This window comes from Scophthalmus maximus, chromosome 8 (assembly GCF_022379125.1).
Source record: "Scophthalmus maximus strain ysfricsl-2021 chromosome 8, ASM2237912v1, whole genome shotgun sequence".
In the NCBI taxonomy this organism is placed as follows: domain Eukaryota; kingdom Metazoa; phylum Chordata; class Actinopteri; order Pleuronectiformes; family Scophthalmidae; genus Scophthalmus; species Scophthalmus maximus.
The window spans coordinates 9,689,178-9,706,829 of NC_061522.1; the positions used below are offsets into that span (position 1 = coordinate 9,689,178).

A 17,652-nucleotide genomic window follows, 5' to 3' on the forward strand; every position below is an offset into this window, starting at 1 on the left:
GTCTGTTTTCTTTTCTTTTTTTGCCGTTTGTCAAAATGATAATTTTCTCCGAGTTTCACAGGAGGTTTGTGCGGATTTTAAAAAAGACACATGAGAATGACTCATTTTAGAGTGGTACAATAATTTAAACTTTATTCAACAATGAATAAAAATAAATATGTATTATCTACAAAAATATATAAAGTGTAGACAGATTTGTTTCCTTAAGTCGGCCTCTTCACTCCCGCAAGTCACCAAGTCATTCACCGAAGCACCGACGACTTCATTCAGCAGTAACGCCAGGGCCCAATTCTCCGCGCACACACAGAGGCATGGCAAGAGGATTCACATCAGGCCAGAAACTTATCAGATAAAATCAATGACATAAATTCGAAAGTTCTCTTTTGTCCTTGAGCGTCGATGGAGTACAGTGTAATTAGCTTCTGTCCCTGTATATTTAGCACAAAGTTTAAAAGATATGGATCGATGCAACGCCAACCGTGACGTTGTGTGACATGGGACAAAAAGACCTGTTGTAAGAGGAAAACTGATAAACAACTTGCTTTTCCAAGTGTACAGACGCACACACAACACTGTACATCAAATAACAAGTGCTTGGCAAGATAAGCACTGGGGGAAAAAAATATTGTTTTCATACATTAAGGCTCCTTCAAACGTAGAAGCACCAAGCTTTGCCACCCAGGAGCTGGGACACACTTAATGACAAAATGAAAATGTCGACCTTGCCAGTTGAAGATGGATGAAGCAGCAGACCGCTGAGTTTGCTGCTTCCTGCTTCCACGCCTGAAAGGGGTTTTTAGAAATATTAAACCTGGCACAAGTCCTTCCCCTCTGGCAATCCTTCGCACACAGATACAGTACAACAGTGCACACAGGAGTGTCATCAAAATATGTCACCATTAGAATTGCATATTCAAAAAGTTTTGCATGGCATCCTCCAATCACTCTGAGTCGCCTCCTTCGTAACATGAGTGTGTATTTTCATTCACACACGCACAAAAAAAGAGAAACAATAATAATAACCCAACATAAATGTCAAGGCACTCTTGATAAAACGGAAGACACAAAGTTCAGAATTTAAAATAAAACGTTAGTGAAAACAATAGAAATCCTCTTTCTTTTTTATCTCCAATAATAATACACAAAATAATTTAATAACAGGAAACATACTGTAAATAAATGATAAAACTATTAGTCACATAACAAATTACAAAAAAAACTAACACTTTTCAGGTGAGACAACATTGAGAAAACCGGGTTAATATATTAAAATCAGCATCTTATCCAATAATTGATAACAGATAACAGTAGAAATAGAATTATAATGACCACAGCACAATCAAATTATTCAAAGGCATGTGTCACTGGGTAAAGGTGAAAGATTATAATTTATAAAAAAAAAAATGAATGGCTCAGTTACATTTTATAACAGTCTCAACAATTTCACCATGAAAAATGCAAGAAGATGCTCACATTACAAGTTCAGGTGTGACAACACACCGACATGAGTCTCTGACCACCGTCCTTTAGCGTCAGACACAAACAGCAACTGCAGTGACTCATTTATGTGCCGTGACGATAGTCGAGAAATCCCTGGACAAAGGTTATTGTGGAGAGAAAACAATGCAGAGCAAATAAAACACGTGTGTATTAATGGCAGGATGTCCAGGAGAAGACTTGGCAATTCAGTGAGCACAAAAGAAAAGTATTTTTTTAAATAGAGCAACACTGATTATTTACGTGTTCTCTGGAATGTCTGATGTACAGAATATAAAGATTTAAAAATACTAAAATCTGCTTTTAAATTTGCCTTAAACTGTTAGTGGATGCATAGTTTCTCTTGGACAGTCTTGCATCATATGTTTATATTTACAAGGGATGCATAAACAGAATTCAAGCATTAAAAAGTTTCCAAATCAACCATAGTCAACAAAATGACATTGAATGCATTGATTTTATAACAATTGAGTAAAATCGAATAGGATTTATGTTTGTTGGACTCACAGTCCAGTATTTTCATGCTCATGCTTATGCTGTACACAAAGCTATTAAGACTTTCGTAAAGGCCACATGCAGGTTTCAGAACATCAATCCTACCCACAGGAATATTTGTGTGTTGTGTTGTATGGTCAATAATAATAACAATATTGGGGAGGCAAGTTAATCATATTGGCATCTTTATGAAAATACCTGCAATTACACTACTTGAACAAGGAAGACATCAAAAAAAGGATTAGAGGAACCAGCACAAGGTTACACGATGGTGTCTAGTGACGAATAACCTGAGGGCTGTGCCAACTGAGTCAAGCCACGAGTCTGAGGAACTGTCAAAGACGTCTCTCAGAGATCTCTACATGTTTATGAGTGATGGCATCCATCCATCCATCCATCCATCCATCCATCCATCCATCCATCCATCGTCTACCGCTTTATTGATTTAAGGGTCGCGGGGGGGCTGGAGCCAATCCCAGCTAACATTGGGCGAGAGGCGGGGTACATCCTGGACAGGTCGCCAGCCTATCGCAGGGCCACATACAGAGACGTACAACAATTCACTCATATGGTCAATTTAGAATCTCCAATGAACCTAACCCCATTCTGCATGTCTTTGGACTGTGGGAGGAAGCCGGAGAACCCGGAGAGAACCCATGCATACACGGGGAGAACATGGAAACTCAACACAGAAAGGCCCTGGTTGGTTTGAACCGGGACTCGAACCCAGAACCTTCTTGCTGTGAGACACCACCGTGCAGCCCCACTGAGTGATGGATGAAATGAAATGAAATCTATATGACAATTGTCCAGGAAATTGAACAAATCACCTGAAGAATCACTTGGGTCACTCTTTCTCAACACACTGTTACGGATCCGCCTTCAGTCATTCATTAACGCATGAATGTTGTGAAAGAACTGATAATTGATAACAGCTCAAACAAACTGACGGACTGCAAAGCCCAGAAATGTGCATAAAGTCAGCAAACTGCTGACACGTTATTGAAAACATTTTCAGTCTCAAACCTCAAACCTGCTGCTGAAGATCCAAACCTCGGCCTGTAGGTTTTAACGTGTTGTGTAGAATGACATTGTATTCTAATGAAGTAACTTGAGCACACCGTTTTTTAATGTCATCATGCCGTGATTTGTTATCTCACTTGCCTGACTTTATATATACTTTATCGGTATACCTTGTAGTCTGCGGCGCCTTTGTGCAGAACCGCTTAATAAAAATAAATAAATAAACTTGAGATAAGGTGACCAAAAAGAGTCAAAACGCCTCTGTGCAAACTGGAAACAGTCTAGATTTTGGTTCAAACTAAATCTTGTCGCAGCAATACTGCAGGAGGACAGAAGACATCATATGTAATAGTTAATAATCCATCAGAAAAATATTCAACAGCTTTTAGAAATAGGTTTTCCTCAAGTGGACAAGCTTGCATAAATCAATTCTACTCAATTTAGAGATGTCAGGCTTCAGAAGGTCCTTCCATTCTCTCTTCACTCTTTGGCATCCACTTCGTTCTCTACTGACCACGGGCCGTCCTTGTAAACAACACTTACCGAGTTCAGACATTCATAAAAAACCACGTTCATCCAGTCCTTTGGCTGTCACTGGGTTCCATTTTGCAGTGGGTTTATTGCTATTATGGCCTGTAGAGAAAAAAGAAAGATGTTTCACGGAGATTCCCTCGTTCACACCACAACAGAAGAATACTGACGTTTTGTTTTTGTCGTTATCTTTCAACCTTCTATCAGGGTCGGTGCAATTTCATATAAACTTCACTGCACATGGTGAAAGAGTTAAGTCTTGGAATTGGAAAACTGTTAATGCATTCAAAAGAGAACGCATACTCTAAATTTGAACAACCAAATTAGAGGAATAGCTGCCACAGTGAAAACAGTAAAACACAATCACTGACGGCTGATTTTAATGTATATGTATTTACATATATATACATTCACACTGGCCAGCTCTACTGTACATTTAGGTTTGCGAGCAGAGAGAGGGAGGCTCACTTGTCTCAGGTCTGATTTTTGGCACATCTTGCGAGTGTGTGTCGGCAGGGAGCGTGTGGCCGGCATCTCTGCGCTCAGCCGCAGCCACTGTCCGGGGCACCGTGGCAGAGAGGACCAGAGGCCTCTGGTTGTGGTACTTGAGTCGGTATGTTTCCGTCATGCAGTTATCCACGTTGAAGTATGTTGTCAGGGAAACCTCCTGAGCCGACGCCGCCTGTTCCACTCTGCACGCAGTTAGTCTCTCCTCACTCTCACAAGACGACGGAGTGCTCCTCTCCGGGTCGGAGCCCGACCTGGAGCTCGCGTCCGAGAAGGTCCGGAGGCCCGACATGTCGGGCTTCCTGTGAGGACTGACGTAGGCCGCGGGCGAAAGGCGAGGACTCGACGGAAGGGGCTCTTGAAGCACCCTCGGGCGAAACGCGGTGTGGCTCGTTTCGCCCTGGTGGGGAGGGGCTCGCTGGGCGGGCCGGAGGTGCGGGGACCCTGTGGCGCTGAGCTGACGCTGATGGTTGAGTTGAAGAGGCTCTGCGGTCACACTGCACGGGGTCTGGTATGGCAGGGTTATGAGAGGACACGGGGGATCAGAGGCAACGGCCTCGCTGTTACTGGAGCGGTAAGTGCTTTCCCTGTCGTCAGGCTCCGAGAGAGCGAGATCATCGGAGCTGTTCCACTCGGAGCTGCTGGTTTTTGTGAAGTGCCTCGGTGCCGAACCTTCTCTGCAGTTGGTCAGCTCCTGCTGATCACTCTGCCTGCTCTCACACCCGGTGGAGTCCCGCTCCGAACACACCACCTTCCTGGAGGTGCTAGAAGTGTACTTTGATTTCCGTCTACGAATAATGTAAAGTGATTAGTCAAGAATAATTAAATACCTAAAATACAATGTACAGTTTATGATTTAATCTTAACTCTACTGTACATACTAGGACAATTCTATATTTCTGAAAAAAAGGACAGTACCTTGAACTTGGACTGGACTTTAGATGAGGATGTGAAACTTGGTCATGGCTCTTTCCCTGAGGTTTGGGTTGATGTTTACCTAAAAATATAATAGAATATATATTTAAAAAGAGTATGTACAAATCAAATTACTGTAGCCGTCCTCCTTTTGAAATGGTCTGCTTTATCACGGCAAGTACCTTTACTTCCTGTAATTACTGGAGACATTAATATGTTATTTTTTCTAACCTTTATTAAATTGTTTAGAATGAAATTATGCAGCGTATGCTGACAGAAGATACAAATTCCTAATAATGTTAACAAAGGGACAGACATCTGCCATAAAAACAAATTGAGGAACAGGAGTAGATTGAAAAACAGAGATTAAACTCGAAATCTTTTCTTACAATTTTGTGATTTGATTCAGGATCCTGAGAATCAGATTTCTGCTGAATCACTGATTTTAGCCTTTAATCTCATAATTCAGATTTATGTTTCTCTGAATTCAGAGATTAATATCACTTCTTTTTTTTCCCACTTTCACTTACACGCACAGACACACACACACACACACACACACACACACACACACACTTCTAATTAAAAGCAGAACCTAAGACCAGAACAAAGGAGCCTGGACGTCGGACTGAGAAGCCGTGGTCCTCTCAGGACACAAGGTGGCAGCAGCAGAGAGTTAATCTCGCTGGACTTCGTCACAGCTGGATGAGCCAGTCAACGCGCTCACCCCCGTGCACCGGCACAGCGAGAGGCAGTGTGGTGCTGAATTCCTTCCCTTTAAAAATAGATGTGTTATTTTTTTCTTTGCTGTTGCCCCGGAGAGGTCCATGCAAGGGTAAAACGCTTCGCTGCTGGTTGGAAACACTGGCTCTGTGCGCACACACGGCCCCGACTAAGTATCAAGTGCAGCAGACTTTAGAGTACTGCGTGAAACAGAAAGGATATTTATGACAATGCCGGCAGCCACGTCCAGCTGTGCTATCCGCATGAGCTTCTGTGGGATTACGGCGTCGGCCGGGTGAAGAGGTTGAACAAGCCAGTCCGAGCTCAGAACCCCGACAATCAAATCTTTAATTACTCTCACATTGTCAGTAGAGGAGGCAGATCACGCTTCATCGGCTCGGTTTGAAAGACCAACAAACAACAGATACCAACAGAAATATATGGAAAACAGAAAAAAAAAATGGGGGGAAACAACAACAAAAACAACAACAACATTAAACTGAATTATGTGGGACACGAGAGTCATGCATCAATACCCAACACACTGTGTGCAACCCAATATTCCATACTGGATCTACAAAAGCTAAATTATGTTTCTTTGTAGATGTACGGGGATTGTGCAGATCAGACGATGAGACGTAACTGACCATGAACAGTGACGTGTTCCGTATTGCTCTGAATCCTGTTTCAATTGCATCACACTTTTGCCGTCGGTATTTCTTTCCACTTCTCTTGTGACCAAATCTATTTTTGTGGTATTTTTTTTTTGTTGACTTGATGTGAACTTTGCTGCCAGCTGTTAATTATTCACATCACAGATTCCAGTACACAGTGTCAGGCTACAACATGATATTACTAAATCACTGAACTTAGTACAATGAAAAAAACAAACCATTTATTTTTCAAGCAAGCTGAAAAAACTGGTTGTGGTTATTCCACAATATTGTAACTTTACCGTTGTGTGAAGGCGACGGCATTCCACATGATTTTGCATCGCCTCCCTTTTGATGCAGCTGGCTGGAAACAAAAAAACCTGAAATGACTCCAAGCATGTCTTCAAGCTGATTTTAAATCATCAGTTCATTAGCAGGCAGCACAGCAACAAGAAAGTATACGAAGTCTGCATTGAAATCCAGTACTGATATTAATAACCTGGTGAGTATTCAAACTTGTAAAAGTAATGTATAACGTCTTTGCACAGATGCCCCTCGAACAATTACACGGTTGTTTCTTACCTTTGCAGCTGTGCCTCTGGTGTTGACCTCGGGTCTTTCACTGCAAAGCCATCCACCCCAGGTGAGTCTGGGTTGGTGGAGCCGCTGCTGAGTCGGTCGCTGCTCTCGTAGCCCGACTCAGTCCTCTGAATGGTCCAGGTGTCACTGCGCAGCAGCGTCTTGGGGCCGCCTTTGAGCCTGCCGCCCCTCTGTTGGCTGGCCCTGCTCTCGGACTCCACCGAGCTGTGGCTCTCGGTCTCGTGCCTCTGCTCGTCCTCGTAGATCGTCATTAAACACTTCTGCTTTCGATCTTCCCTCGTTCGCACAAATTCCCTGTCGCGGTCGCGACTCTGTTCGGCGTGCACCCTGTCCTGGGACGGCTTACTGCGCCGCGGGCTGTCCTGCTGCTGCTGCTGCTGACGGCGCTGCTCCAGTTCGCTCAGTACAGTGTCCACGTTTAACACCTCCCGAATGGGTCTCCAGGTGGACTTGGATTTATTGCGGCCTCCTCCACTTCCCCCTTTTTCCCATTGCTCCTGGCAGCTCTCCTGATCATAGCGACTCGGGGAGGTGTTGTTTCTCTGGCCATGCCCGCCACCCTGTGTACCCATGGATTGTCCACGTGGCTCCTGAGATCCTCTGCTCGAATGGTTGGACGACTTCTCGGTGCGTTGGTAGCTTTTTAACTTGTGGTCCGCAGAAGGCCTCAGTCCGTTCTCTGGAGGCGACGAAGATCTTGCGTGTGCCATCTCTAAACCAAGTGAACACGGATATTTTGTGGAGTTACAGTTTCGAACATGTTCTGACGAAAAGCAGTTATCAACAATGGCTTGGCCTTGTTTGTCTTTGTTCTCACCTTTGTGTTGTGACGGGTCCGTTCTCCGATGCCCTCTGTCCTTCCTGGATGTCTCACCTGGCCTCTGCAAATTCTCCATGAAAGGTTCCTGGAATTTTTTAGGACTTCCAACAGGATGTTTCCCTAGGAATAGAAAAAAAGAATGAAATGGACTTCTGGGCTTTTAAGGAGGAGCTGTCAGAAAAGTTACCACAGGGAGGAGACCTGCTGACATCAGTGTCCCAAGTAGTAACGTTTTAGGGCAAAAATTCCCTTAATCTGTGTAAAGTACTTAAAAAAATAAACATGTCAGTGTGTGATATGATTTTATCATAACATGTAATTCTGCACATATGAAGTTTACCTGAGGTGTTGCCTTGCAACTTATATTCTGGGTTCAAACTAATTCCCAGTGTGTGGTGCACTGCAAGCATGAAGCTTGAGAAACCTTCATTACTTGTTTGACTCTCGGACCAGGGCTCATCAGTACCGACGCTTCCTCGTTACAGATTCCAGAGCAGCTTTAACAGATGTTTTGGCAAAATTCACACCTTCGTATCAAAATGCAGCAAGAGACAAAAGAACAGATGCAAGTGCATCATGCGTGTTAAAGAAAACACTACCGCTTTCACGTGTGCGTGTGTGTGGGTGAGTGTGTGTGTGTGTGTGTGTGTGTGTGCGTCCTTGCCTCTGTAGCAGACAAGTCACTGTGAGAAACAGTGAACTGTGAACATCTGCCTTCAAATCAGCCCGTTTACCAAGCAGCTGCCACCTTCAGTTTCACATCTCAACTCCTCCGTTCTGCGCGTTAGTCAGAACACTTTGTGCGACATTGTTACCTCCTTTGTTTCTTGTTTTTTTGCAATTTCTAATGTATTTTAGTCAAGATCTAGAGAGGGAAAATATACAATATAACAAATAAAAAACAAGTGAAGTTAAAGGAAAATGTGAAGCCTTTCTGAAACCTGAGATATAAAAAGGAGGCACGATGCTGTGAGCATGGACACGGCTGCTGGATGTTACAACAGCAGTGAGTAAGCTGCAGTATTATGGATTACGGAGCCTAACTCTGACATTTAAGTAGTTCCGCTGAAAGAGGATACTAGAGTACGCCGGAGTACACTTCACACATCTACCACATAATTAACTTGTACACACGTCGTGACGCTGCCTGAAGTCGACCGGAGATTCTCAAGCTTAGTAATGCGAGTAGTAATACTGCAGGGAAGTTGACTTGGTTAGATGTGGATGTGAAACTGTAAGAAATGAAAACTCCTACCACTGTGTACTGTGGGACGAATTAGCAGTATTTTTCCTAAACCTCAATTAGAATAAATTAACATTTGAGATAATAGTAAATAATGCAAGCAATGTTTATATATATATATATATATATATATATATATATATATATATATATATATATATATATATATATATATATATATATATATATATATAATACTTCAATCTGAACAACAAGAAAATATCAGTTACTTACGCTTATTTTCATAAAAACAAGAATCCTGTCCCATGCCAGTCAGAGTGTTTGGCCACCACACTAAAGCAGAACAATCCATCTAAACGGCCAAGGCAACCGTTGCCAAAAACCCCAAGCAGATAAATTAATGGAGGCAAACGTCGGAACTGTCTAGGGGAGGAGTGAGAACCGTGGAGCAGGAGCATGAGTGCGCTCGGCCCCAGGAGCAGGGATTAGGGAGGGAGGCGTGGGTGGTAATCTGCGTGCAACAGAGGCAACATCCCCATGTCAAGATCAAGCCAGCACACAGGGCATGACAATCTTTCTGCCCGCGGTTTAACCGCACTCTCTCGATCTCAACGCAGACCACAATTTATTGTGGTGAGACGTCATCTGTGACATTATTTCACATTTAATTTCACTTTATGCTACTTTCAGATAAACAATCAGATTTTCTAATAGATATGGATTTCGTCAACACATCACAAATGTGCAACATTGAGAAAAAGTTGCATTGACACACACACGTTATTTCATTGAGTAAATGTTGTGAATAATGAATATTAGTGCTATGAAATTACTTCAAGCACAATCCAGAAAAATACAATTCTAGGATAGTCTGGTGACACTTCAAATAGAATAACAATGAAGTTTAAGTCAAAGTATTCATGAAATGTGCATCAAACGTTTAGCAAAGTGTGTTAATATTTATTCCAAGTGGGTCAAGGACCTTTTGGGGGCCGATGACAATACCGAAACAAGGGAGTAAAAAAGATTTAGGATACTGATTTATTAGCTGATATAAATATATATTTTTTTAATTGGCAATGATTCCTAAGATGTCGTTATTAAAGGACATTTTTATTACGTAAAATGTGAATATAAATGCACATCTTTCCTGCGTTGTTTATTCTGTACAAAATAAAAGCTCTTATATTGGCAAACATAGACGCCAATACCAGTATGTCTGTGAAAGGCTTAAATCAGCCGAAAGGGTTTGAGAAGCCACTATGTATAAACAAAGACGTCCGACCATCATGTCGAATGTCTGTGAGAAGCGGGAGGGTTATACGTGCTGATAACTGGAGGATTGTTTCACCTGTCGCGTCACCATTCACTTGGCCTTTGAACCGGGGACACATTGTGGTTTGTCTCGGTGCATCTTCACTGGACACTGGGCTTCCCTCGGGATTAGTGTAAAATAGGAGAAGCGGCTGGAAATGTCCCTTGATGCATTTGGAGGCAACGTCCTTCCATTTGGATCCAATCTGCAGAGTAGAAGAGAGTGATTTTTAAGAGCCTGTGACAGTAGCAGTAACAGGTAGTGGACGGTTTGAACAGGGATAAAGCAGATTAATAGCAGAGTTCCTAACCTCCTTTACAGTAGCATCATCAAAAAACATCCATTTTGAAGATTTGGTGTGATAGGCAAAAGCCGAGTAATGTTTGCTCGAAAAACAGATCATCCCCACCAGATGCAGCTCACTCCGTTTGGCATTTTCATCAGTGACGCGGTTGAAAAGCTGAAAGAGAGCAAACTGAAGTTTGATCTCCGCATATTTCTCTCTGGCAGATGCTAAATCCTGTGAGAATACAATTTATGTGTGTGGTTTTGATAGGCATAAAAAAAGAAAGAAAAAAAGATTACAGCACACTGACCTTCATTTCTCATCTATCATGACCAAGAGTCGTGAAAGAGTTGAAAACTGTGATCAGTGTCATTTTGTGGATATGTGATTTATAGATCAAATCTTTTCAAAACTACAACTAGCAAAGAGTCCTGTACAGTACAAAGTGTCCTTCAAGAAACTTTCCTGTTTGTCATCTGGTGCTTACAGAGCAGCACGTAAGGGCCAAAGGTCACTGAGCTCTTACCCCACACAGGTTCAAGCGTGGGCCAAGTGACCGGATGACATCGTCCGTAAGATCCGACTGCTCAGCGTCCCACACGAATCCTATAGTCACGATCTCTGGACAGTTCATGAGTACACGGCGGATCTTGATACTCTGACCGCAGTCACTCTGCACAACGTGAAGAGAAAACATGGGAAGAATAATAAAAATAGCATCATGCATAATTATTTAATTTAATCTAATTCCTTCAGGTCTATATTTTGAAATGGAATAACCCAAGATCCAATTAAACGTGTGTTCACGATGCAGAAAAGGTAGATTACGCTCCTTGGGCTACATGTAGCTTAGCACAAAGACTGCAATGTACAGTAGGAGAAAACACAATTGACCAGTGTTACCACAATTCAAAATCAGTTTTATTTACAAAACCCTACATGTGTATTTAAGATGCGTAGTGTCAGAAAATTAGACATTTCAACAAGCGTAAACAGTATTTCTGTATTTAAATCTGTTGCTCGCCAAGTTCAAGTCAAAATTTTGGGCTTTTGTTGGTAACTCAGAACAAAACCCGGCAGGGTATGGGATGTCAGCATGTGAATACAACTGTTATTTTGTTTCCCCCTTTTGGTTTGGCTGGGGTTCGGCTCGGCTGTTCCCCTGCTTCCAGTTTTCTGTGCCGAAGGTATTGTAGGCTGAGCAAACTCACCAGTGGAAACACCGAGATGAAAGTGAATTAATGTTTTAATCCTACTTAAGTCCTAGTTAGAAATAAATGAGCAAAAATTCCCATGTAGTCCTTTTAATTTACGACTTCACCTCTCTCGCCCTCATGTGACTCATCACTTGGAAATTCCAAAACCACGACTGTTGCAAAGACGGAAAAGGGGGCCAGTTATTATCCGCAGATCCGTATCATGAAGTCAGCACTGCAGCTGGACATTTCTGGAGGGATGATTGTCTCATGTGAACAGACGACTCAGACCGGGCACATTGCTGCACGCCGAGAGAGGAAGACAGTGGCAGCAAATACAGATGAGAGAAAAAACGTGGATAAGCCCTCACTGCTATTTTTATCCCAACACTAGTCTGGCACCATCTCCTTCCGGCTGCTTCAAGTGCAGTGTCACAGTCACAGCAGAAAGCACAGAGTGTACTCTGCACAGTTGCAAGAGTAATTTTATTCGTGCGTGTGTCCCTTTTAGGCTAACATGCCCTCTGACCAGCTGACTGGCTGAATCTCGTTCATTCACAGCTGCCTGTGTTGAATCAGCAGTTGCAGGTCGGATTCAGACGGATGTTTTGACGAAGCAGCAGAGCGGGGAAAGGTTCCGAGGCACCACTTTGACAATATTAAAATGAACAATGGTTGGTCACATACCGGGCAGCTTCGTAGGTCCCCTGTGTTGTTTGCCGCCTGCAGCAACTCTCCAAACATGTCCGACCTGAGCCGCTCGTTCTTACCCAACATACGATCGACCTGTTGGCTGCACATCAAATGCGTGAAAACAGAGACTGGTGATGGAAAGTAGACAGTTGAATATATTTAGTTTATTACCTCCACCGAGGAGGTTGTGTTATTGGTTCGGTTTATCTGTTTGTTTAATCTAAAAGTTAGGAATAGATTTGAATGATCATTTTGATCAAAGACAGATCTCAGGTTGGTAACATTTAATATGAAGAGACTCTAACTGTGGCTATGTGAGTGAAAGTAACTGATCTTTAATGATACTTAAAACTGCAATCAAATCATTCTTAATTTACCTAAATTAATATTTTTGACATTTAAATCAGAGATACATTTACTCACCATAAAGAGGTGGTTGAGACATAATGTACAAATTCTGTGAACGGGTGTGGATCTGAAGATGCACCACAGCAGCGACACACAAACTGCAAAAAAAACCAACAACATATTTACATGTTAGTAAAATATATTTCAAATACCATGAACACCAACTCTAAATGTTTGTTGTTATAGAAGCTGTGGGAGTCATCACAAATTATTATTTTTATTATCATTATTAGTCATCCTACTATGAAAAAACGTTATCATCATCTCCATGTGCTTCACACTAATAACTATCTTAGCACTAGAAGCCGGTATCGGCGTTTATGTTTGCCGATATGCGCCGATATAAAAACTTTTATTTTACACAATAAACAATGCATAAAAGATGTGGATTTATGTTTAAATTCAAATTCTATATGTTTCGTATTTCTATTTTTGCTTATTAATGAAATAAGAAACATATATAAATAAAATAAATATCAGTTACCTGCTCATAAAGCATCATTGCGAACTTCTGATGGGTGATGCAGGATTTGGATGAACAAGCGTCAGTCGCTGTGTCTGACACTATGTGTAAGTGGATGCGCTCCAGGATGTTCTCCTAAAAGATGAGAGGCAAGAACAACAGACACAGTGGCAGAATTGCCAACACGCAATCACACGTGAAACAAGAGTTGTCTCAATATAAAGTACATCTTAAAAATTCAGTCACACCCACTCAGACATCACTTGTAAAACACTCAAATATCTAATGGTCTAATTCTATAACAACGAACAAAAGCTATTGTAAATGATCAAATTGAGTCAATAAAAAAAATATCTACATACGATGTGAGGCAGACTTACGACCGAGGTCTCCACCTTTTTTCACTACAGTGCAAACAGCTAGACTAATAAGGGAATTTTTGTACGCTCTAGGATCGAATGCAGACAAGAGATCAAACACGATAAAGAAAATCCTAACAAAAAAAAAAGAAAAAGCAAGAGGCCAAAATGCACCTTTCCATACAGAGCCGAGGCATTTTGTCAGCGGCTTCTGCTTCCTCATACCTTCAGTGTCACAGAGGGGGAAGCACCACAGGATTATTTTAACACACAGTTACTGCGGTGGGGGTCTTATTACTTTTCATTGTCAACGTACAAAGCACTCAGCAGCATCGTCCATCAGGCCCAGTTGAAAGCGCTGCTCATCCTTAAAGGTTTCGGCCAGAGCGTTGCGCAGGCTGTCGGAGGGGAGCACGCGCTCCCGGCTCTGTTGGAACTGGCTGAATATGCTCTGGGAAAAGACAAACAAGAAAAACGACGATTCAGTCTGCTCATGCTCACTTTTTAAACTATCCCCGACAACCATGAATTTGACTGAAATACGAACAGAAGCAATACAATGACTTATTTAGCTACAAACCTTTAAAGCGCAGAAAATGCAGGCGTCGCCCAGACAGAAGTGGCCCGAGAGCTGCCTCAAACTTCTCCTGAAGATGTCTAGCTGCCAAAGCACCTGTGGATAAAATCGTCGACAGCGGCTGAATTCAAATTTGAGTCGACGGTTTCAGAGGCTCGCACAGTGCAGACGGACGAAAAATATTTTTGATGTTGACGTTGAAATTAAAACACCTCGTGTAAGTTAAAAAGGGGCTGCTCGTAGCTCCGAATCAACGGAAAATTAACACTGGATTCAGCAGCTTTTGTTCATTTTCAGCTCATTGTTTTGTTATTTTTAAATAAGCCACACATACAAAACTAAGCCCAGCTCACACAAGTCACTGAGACAGTGCCAGTGTCAATAGAATGACTATAGCTAACAAGCATGAGACATTTTAATCCGGAGTTGACCGACCGAATTATGAATAACACACGACCGAACATTGATAGGATTCTTCCAAAATTGCTGTTTCTTAAAAAAGAAAGTTAAAGATTATATTTCTAATATGTTTTACGGTATATTTGTTTATGTGTGGTAGTTTCAAAGCGTCATGAGTTGTTGTTTATTGGCGTCTACTTCTGCCCTCTAGAGGTGATTTGTGCTGCTCCTCAGTGAAGTCTTTCAGACTAAAGTTGCAGGGAAGGCAAGAGGGCGCAATTTGTGCGTTCACTAGATACGCGACGCACATTATTTGTGCAAGTAGAATACATACGGTTTCACAAGCCAAAGCAAAGATGTGACTAGACACGAATAACCCGGAGTTGCGAATTTCACATCATTCGCTTCGCTCACACCAGTTTAAATAATTGAACTCTTATTTTTTTCGTGGACAACCGTTTGTGCATGTGTGGGCACCCAAACCTTTTTGATATGGGCTGCTTATTTGTACCGTGAATTTGTAATCGTTTCAGTGTGGCAAAGTGATTTAGAGATGGTGGTGAGTGGTTGTTACCTGAACAGCGCTGTTGAGGAAGCAGCTGTTCTGCCCGGGCTCGTTCAGCAGGCCTTTGGTGAGCGCGAGAGACAACATGCTCCCGGGCTGGTAGGACTTCTTCAGGCCTCCTCCGGGTTTTTTGAACATCTTCACCCAAGCCATGGAGTTAGAGCCTGCAACTGATGAAATAAAATCCTCAGCTTATTGTGTCTTATGTTCAGTTCTTCGCGGAAGGCGGCTACTAGAAAATACGATCCAACGTGTGAGCTAAAAACATTCAACTACAACGAATGTTGTGGATGTTTTCCTGGTCCCAAGTCACAGGGAGGAAAACATAACAAAATAAACGTATTATTAATAATGAGCAGCCCTGGATTTAAAAAGGGGATGGACCCTGTTTCCATTACATGACCAATCCAAACGACTGATTCGGTGAGATGACGGATGAACGGTGTCACCTACCTCCTCCAGAGTTGGAGGGAGACTTGCTGCAGCTGGACATGTTGGGAGGTGGGAGCTGGTGTGTTGGTCTGGCCATGGGCTCCGTCCATTTCATCCCCACGCGCCTCCGGAGTGGTTGGTGGAAAGCATCGTCAGGGGGATCAGCCACAGGGCAGCTTCAGCCATGTGCTGCTGGGCATTGGCTGGCAACTGGACCGGATTCTGTGGTTTTGGAGGACTGGAAAAAGGTAAACCACACAATGGTATCATACTGCCAGAAGCATAAGAGCAGAGTCCTGCTTTAAAAGTAATTTCCTGCATCCGAACGTACACAAAAGAAGCACAAACACACTCATTCTCAACACCCTAAATTCTAAATCTAAGACCTCGGCTTAAGACTCCTGACCCACCACCACAATCTGCAGCCTGCACAAGGCCAAACAAAGACACACCCTTTGTAACTTTTAAAACGTGTAGAAGTTCAGACACCTTCCCATGTGGGACCAAGCCACTGCTTCAACACTGAGACAATAAAAACCACAGAACTGAATAATAATACAAAGTGCAGTGTTACAATAAATACTAAAGTTGTTAGATTTAATATATAAAAGTGTACATTTTATTTTTGATAAAAAAAGCTAAATTGCTTAATTCCCCTTTTGTATACAGTTTGTCTTTGCTCTAGTTTTCTCACAGATATTATAATGTGTCACTATAAGAAACAGTGATGGGGGCTCATACTCAAACAGTACTTGTCCTGTTTGAAATGACTTTTGCTGCATCCAAATTCTAAGCTACAATCTTCAATCCACGTGGAAACAACAGAGGCTCAACACCAGAACATCTGAACAACAACCCAACTCTCAAGCCACGTTTTTCTTCATCTCACACTGCTCCGGTTTGTTTACATTTCTACTGTCCAGACAGAAAAACTGTATTTTCCTTCATAATAAGATGAGAGAGACACAATATTTTGATTTTTTTCCCCCCACCCAACATAAATGTTAATGTGCCTTAGTAAAGGTTTTATATCACAGCATTGCATATCATCATTTTCATATTTTTAAAATGCCAACATTTGTGCCATGTGTTTTCTGCACCGACCTCTCTGACACCATGTGATTCCTATACAGGCCTGATAGACGGTCTGGCATAAAAAAAACACCCATCTCTGCCGTCGGGTTCATGGAGGGGACATAAATCCTTTATTGAACGGCCTTTTTATGACCGTTCTGGAAAAAAAAAACACCCCAAAAAACAACAACAACCCACAGAAAGCTTCGACGGGCGCGCGCGCGCACGCACAGCGGCAGGCGCGCTGCCAGCAGCCCCACGGTGGTCAGATACAGTATGCACACATATGCCGCAACTTGCAATGCTAGGAAAAAAAAAAACAAGTGTTCAGCAGACTCACCTCTTCTTAAACGGGACGAGGAGACTTGCCCTGCCGCGCTCGCCTCAACCCCCCCGGCGCAAGGCGCCGCCGCCGGTCCAGCTGTCAACGCGTAAATCCAAACGACTCCGCGCCGAAAACCTGCGGATAACAAAAAAAATTTTAAAAAAATAACTGTCTAGAAAACGACTGCAGACGTGTCCGCGCGCATGTGAACGCCACTATCTGCCAGTGTCGTGCAGAGCTCCCCGTCCTCCGACACGCACACGCGCTGCAGCCCCCCCGGTGCCACGCAGACCCAGTCGGCACAATGTTGTGTCGGGGAAATTTTTTTCTTCTTCTGTGTGTGTGTGTGTGTGTGTGTGTGTGTGTGTGTGTGTGTGAGTGTGTGTGTGTGTGTGTGTGTGTGTGCAAGCGTCTGCTGGTGATGGCCTGTGAGCCACAATGTCCGACGCGGATTAGTGATGTTTTGAGACTCGAGAGGTCAAACTCCGCCCCTAGTGACGCCTCGAGTGAACTGCTGCTGTGCTGCAGTCTGCAGGCCCCTGCACGCCGGCGGAAGGTCAGACTTCCAACTTGTCATGGTGATGAGAGAAGA

General features: G+C 42.8%; 1 protein-coding gene across 4 annotated transcripts; it reads right to left on the bottom strand.

Annotated features, from left to right (window-relative positions):
- Nucleotides 1–2,661: 2,661 nt before the first annotated feature.
- Nucleotides 2,662–17,516, bottom strand: usp53b (ubiquitin specific peptidase 53b). Of its 4 annotated transcripts, XM_035638101.2 has the most exons (18): nt 17,321–17,516; nt 17,076–17,195; nt 15,683–15,899; nt 15,239–15,399; nt 14,269–14,361; nt 14,005–14,139; nt 13,351–13,464; nt 12,882–12,964; nt 12,453–12,558; nt 11,096–11,242; nt 10,594–10,743; nt 10,320–10,488; nt 7,762–7,884; nt 6,927–7,656; nt 6,647–6,708; nt 4,972–5,050; nt 4,015–4,841; nt 2,662–3,648 (listed from the first exon to the last, which is right to left on the bottom strand). In XM_035638101.2, exons 3-18 carry the CDS (start codon nt 15,774–15,776, stop codon nt 3,572–3,574), a joined length of 3,150 nt encoding a protein of 1,049 aa, XP_035493994.2. In that variant the 5' UTR covers nt 15,777–15,899; nt 17,076–17,195; nt 17,321–17,516; the 3' UTR covers nt 2,662–3,571. The 4 variants fall into 4 exon arrangements, with proteins under 4 accessions (XP_035493994.2, XP_035493996.2, XP_035493993.2 ...); XM_035638103.2 differs by having other exon boundaries at nt 15,239–15,393; nt 17,076–17,516; XM_035638100.2 differs by having other exon boundaries at nt 17,076–17,516.
- Nucleotides 17,517–17,652: the final 136 nt, after the last annotated feature.

Bases quoted from the DNA above. Each gene is read 5' to 3' on its own strand.
- usp53b (XM_035638101.2), bottom strand. From the start codon at position 15,776: ATGAAATGGACGGAGCCCATGGCCAGACCAACACACCAGCTCCCACCT. The intron at 14,362-15,238 runs GTAACAACCACT...TTTTATCCACAG, and splicing joins TCCTCAACAGCGCTGTTCAG to GTGCTTTGGCAGCTAGACAT. The intron at 5,051-6,646 runs GTAAAGTTACAA...TTATATTTTTAG, and splicing joins GCCGTCGCCTTCACACAACG to GTAAACATCAACCCAAACCT.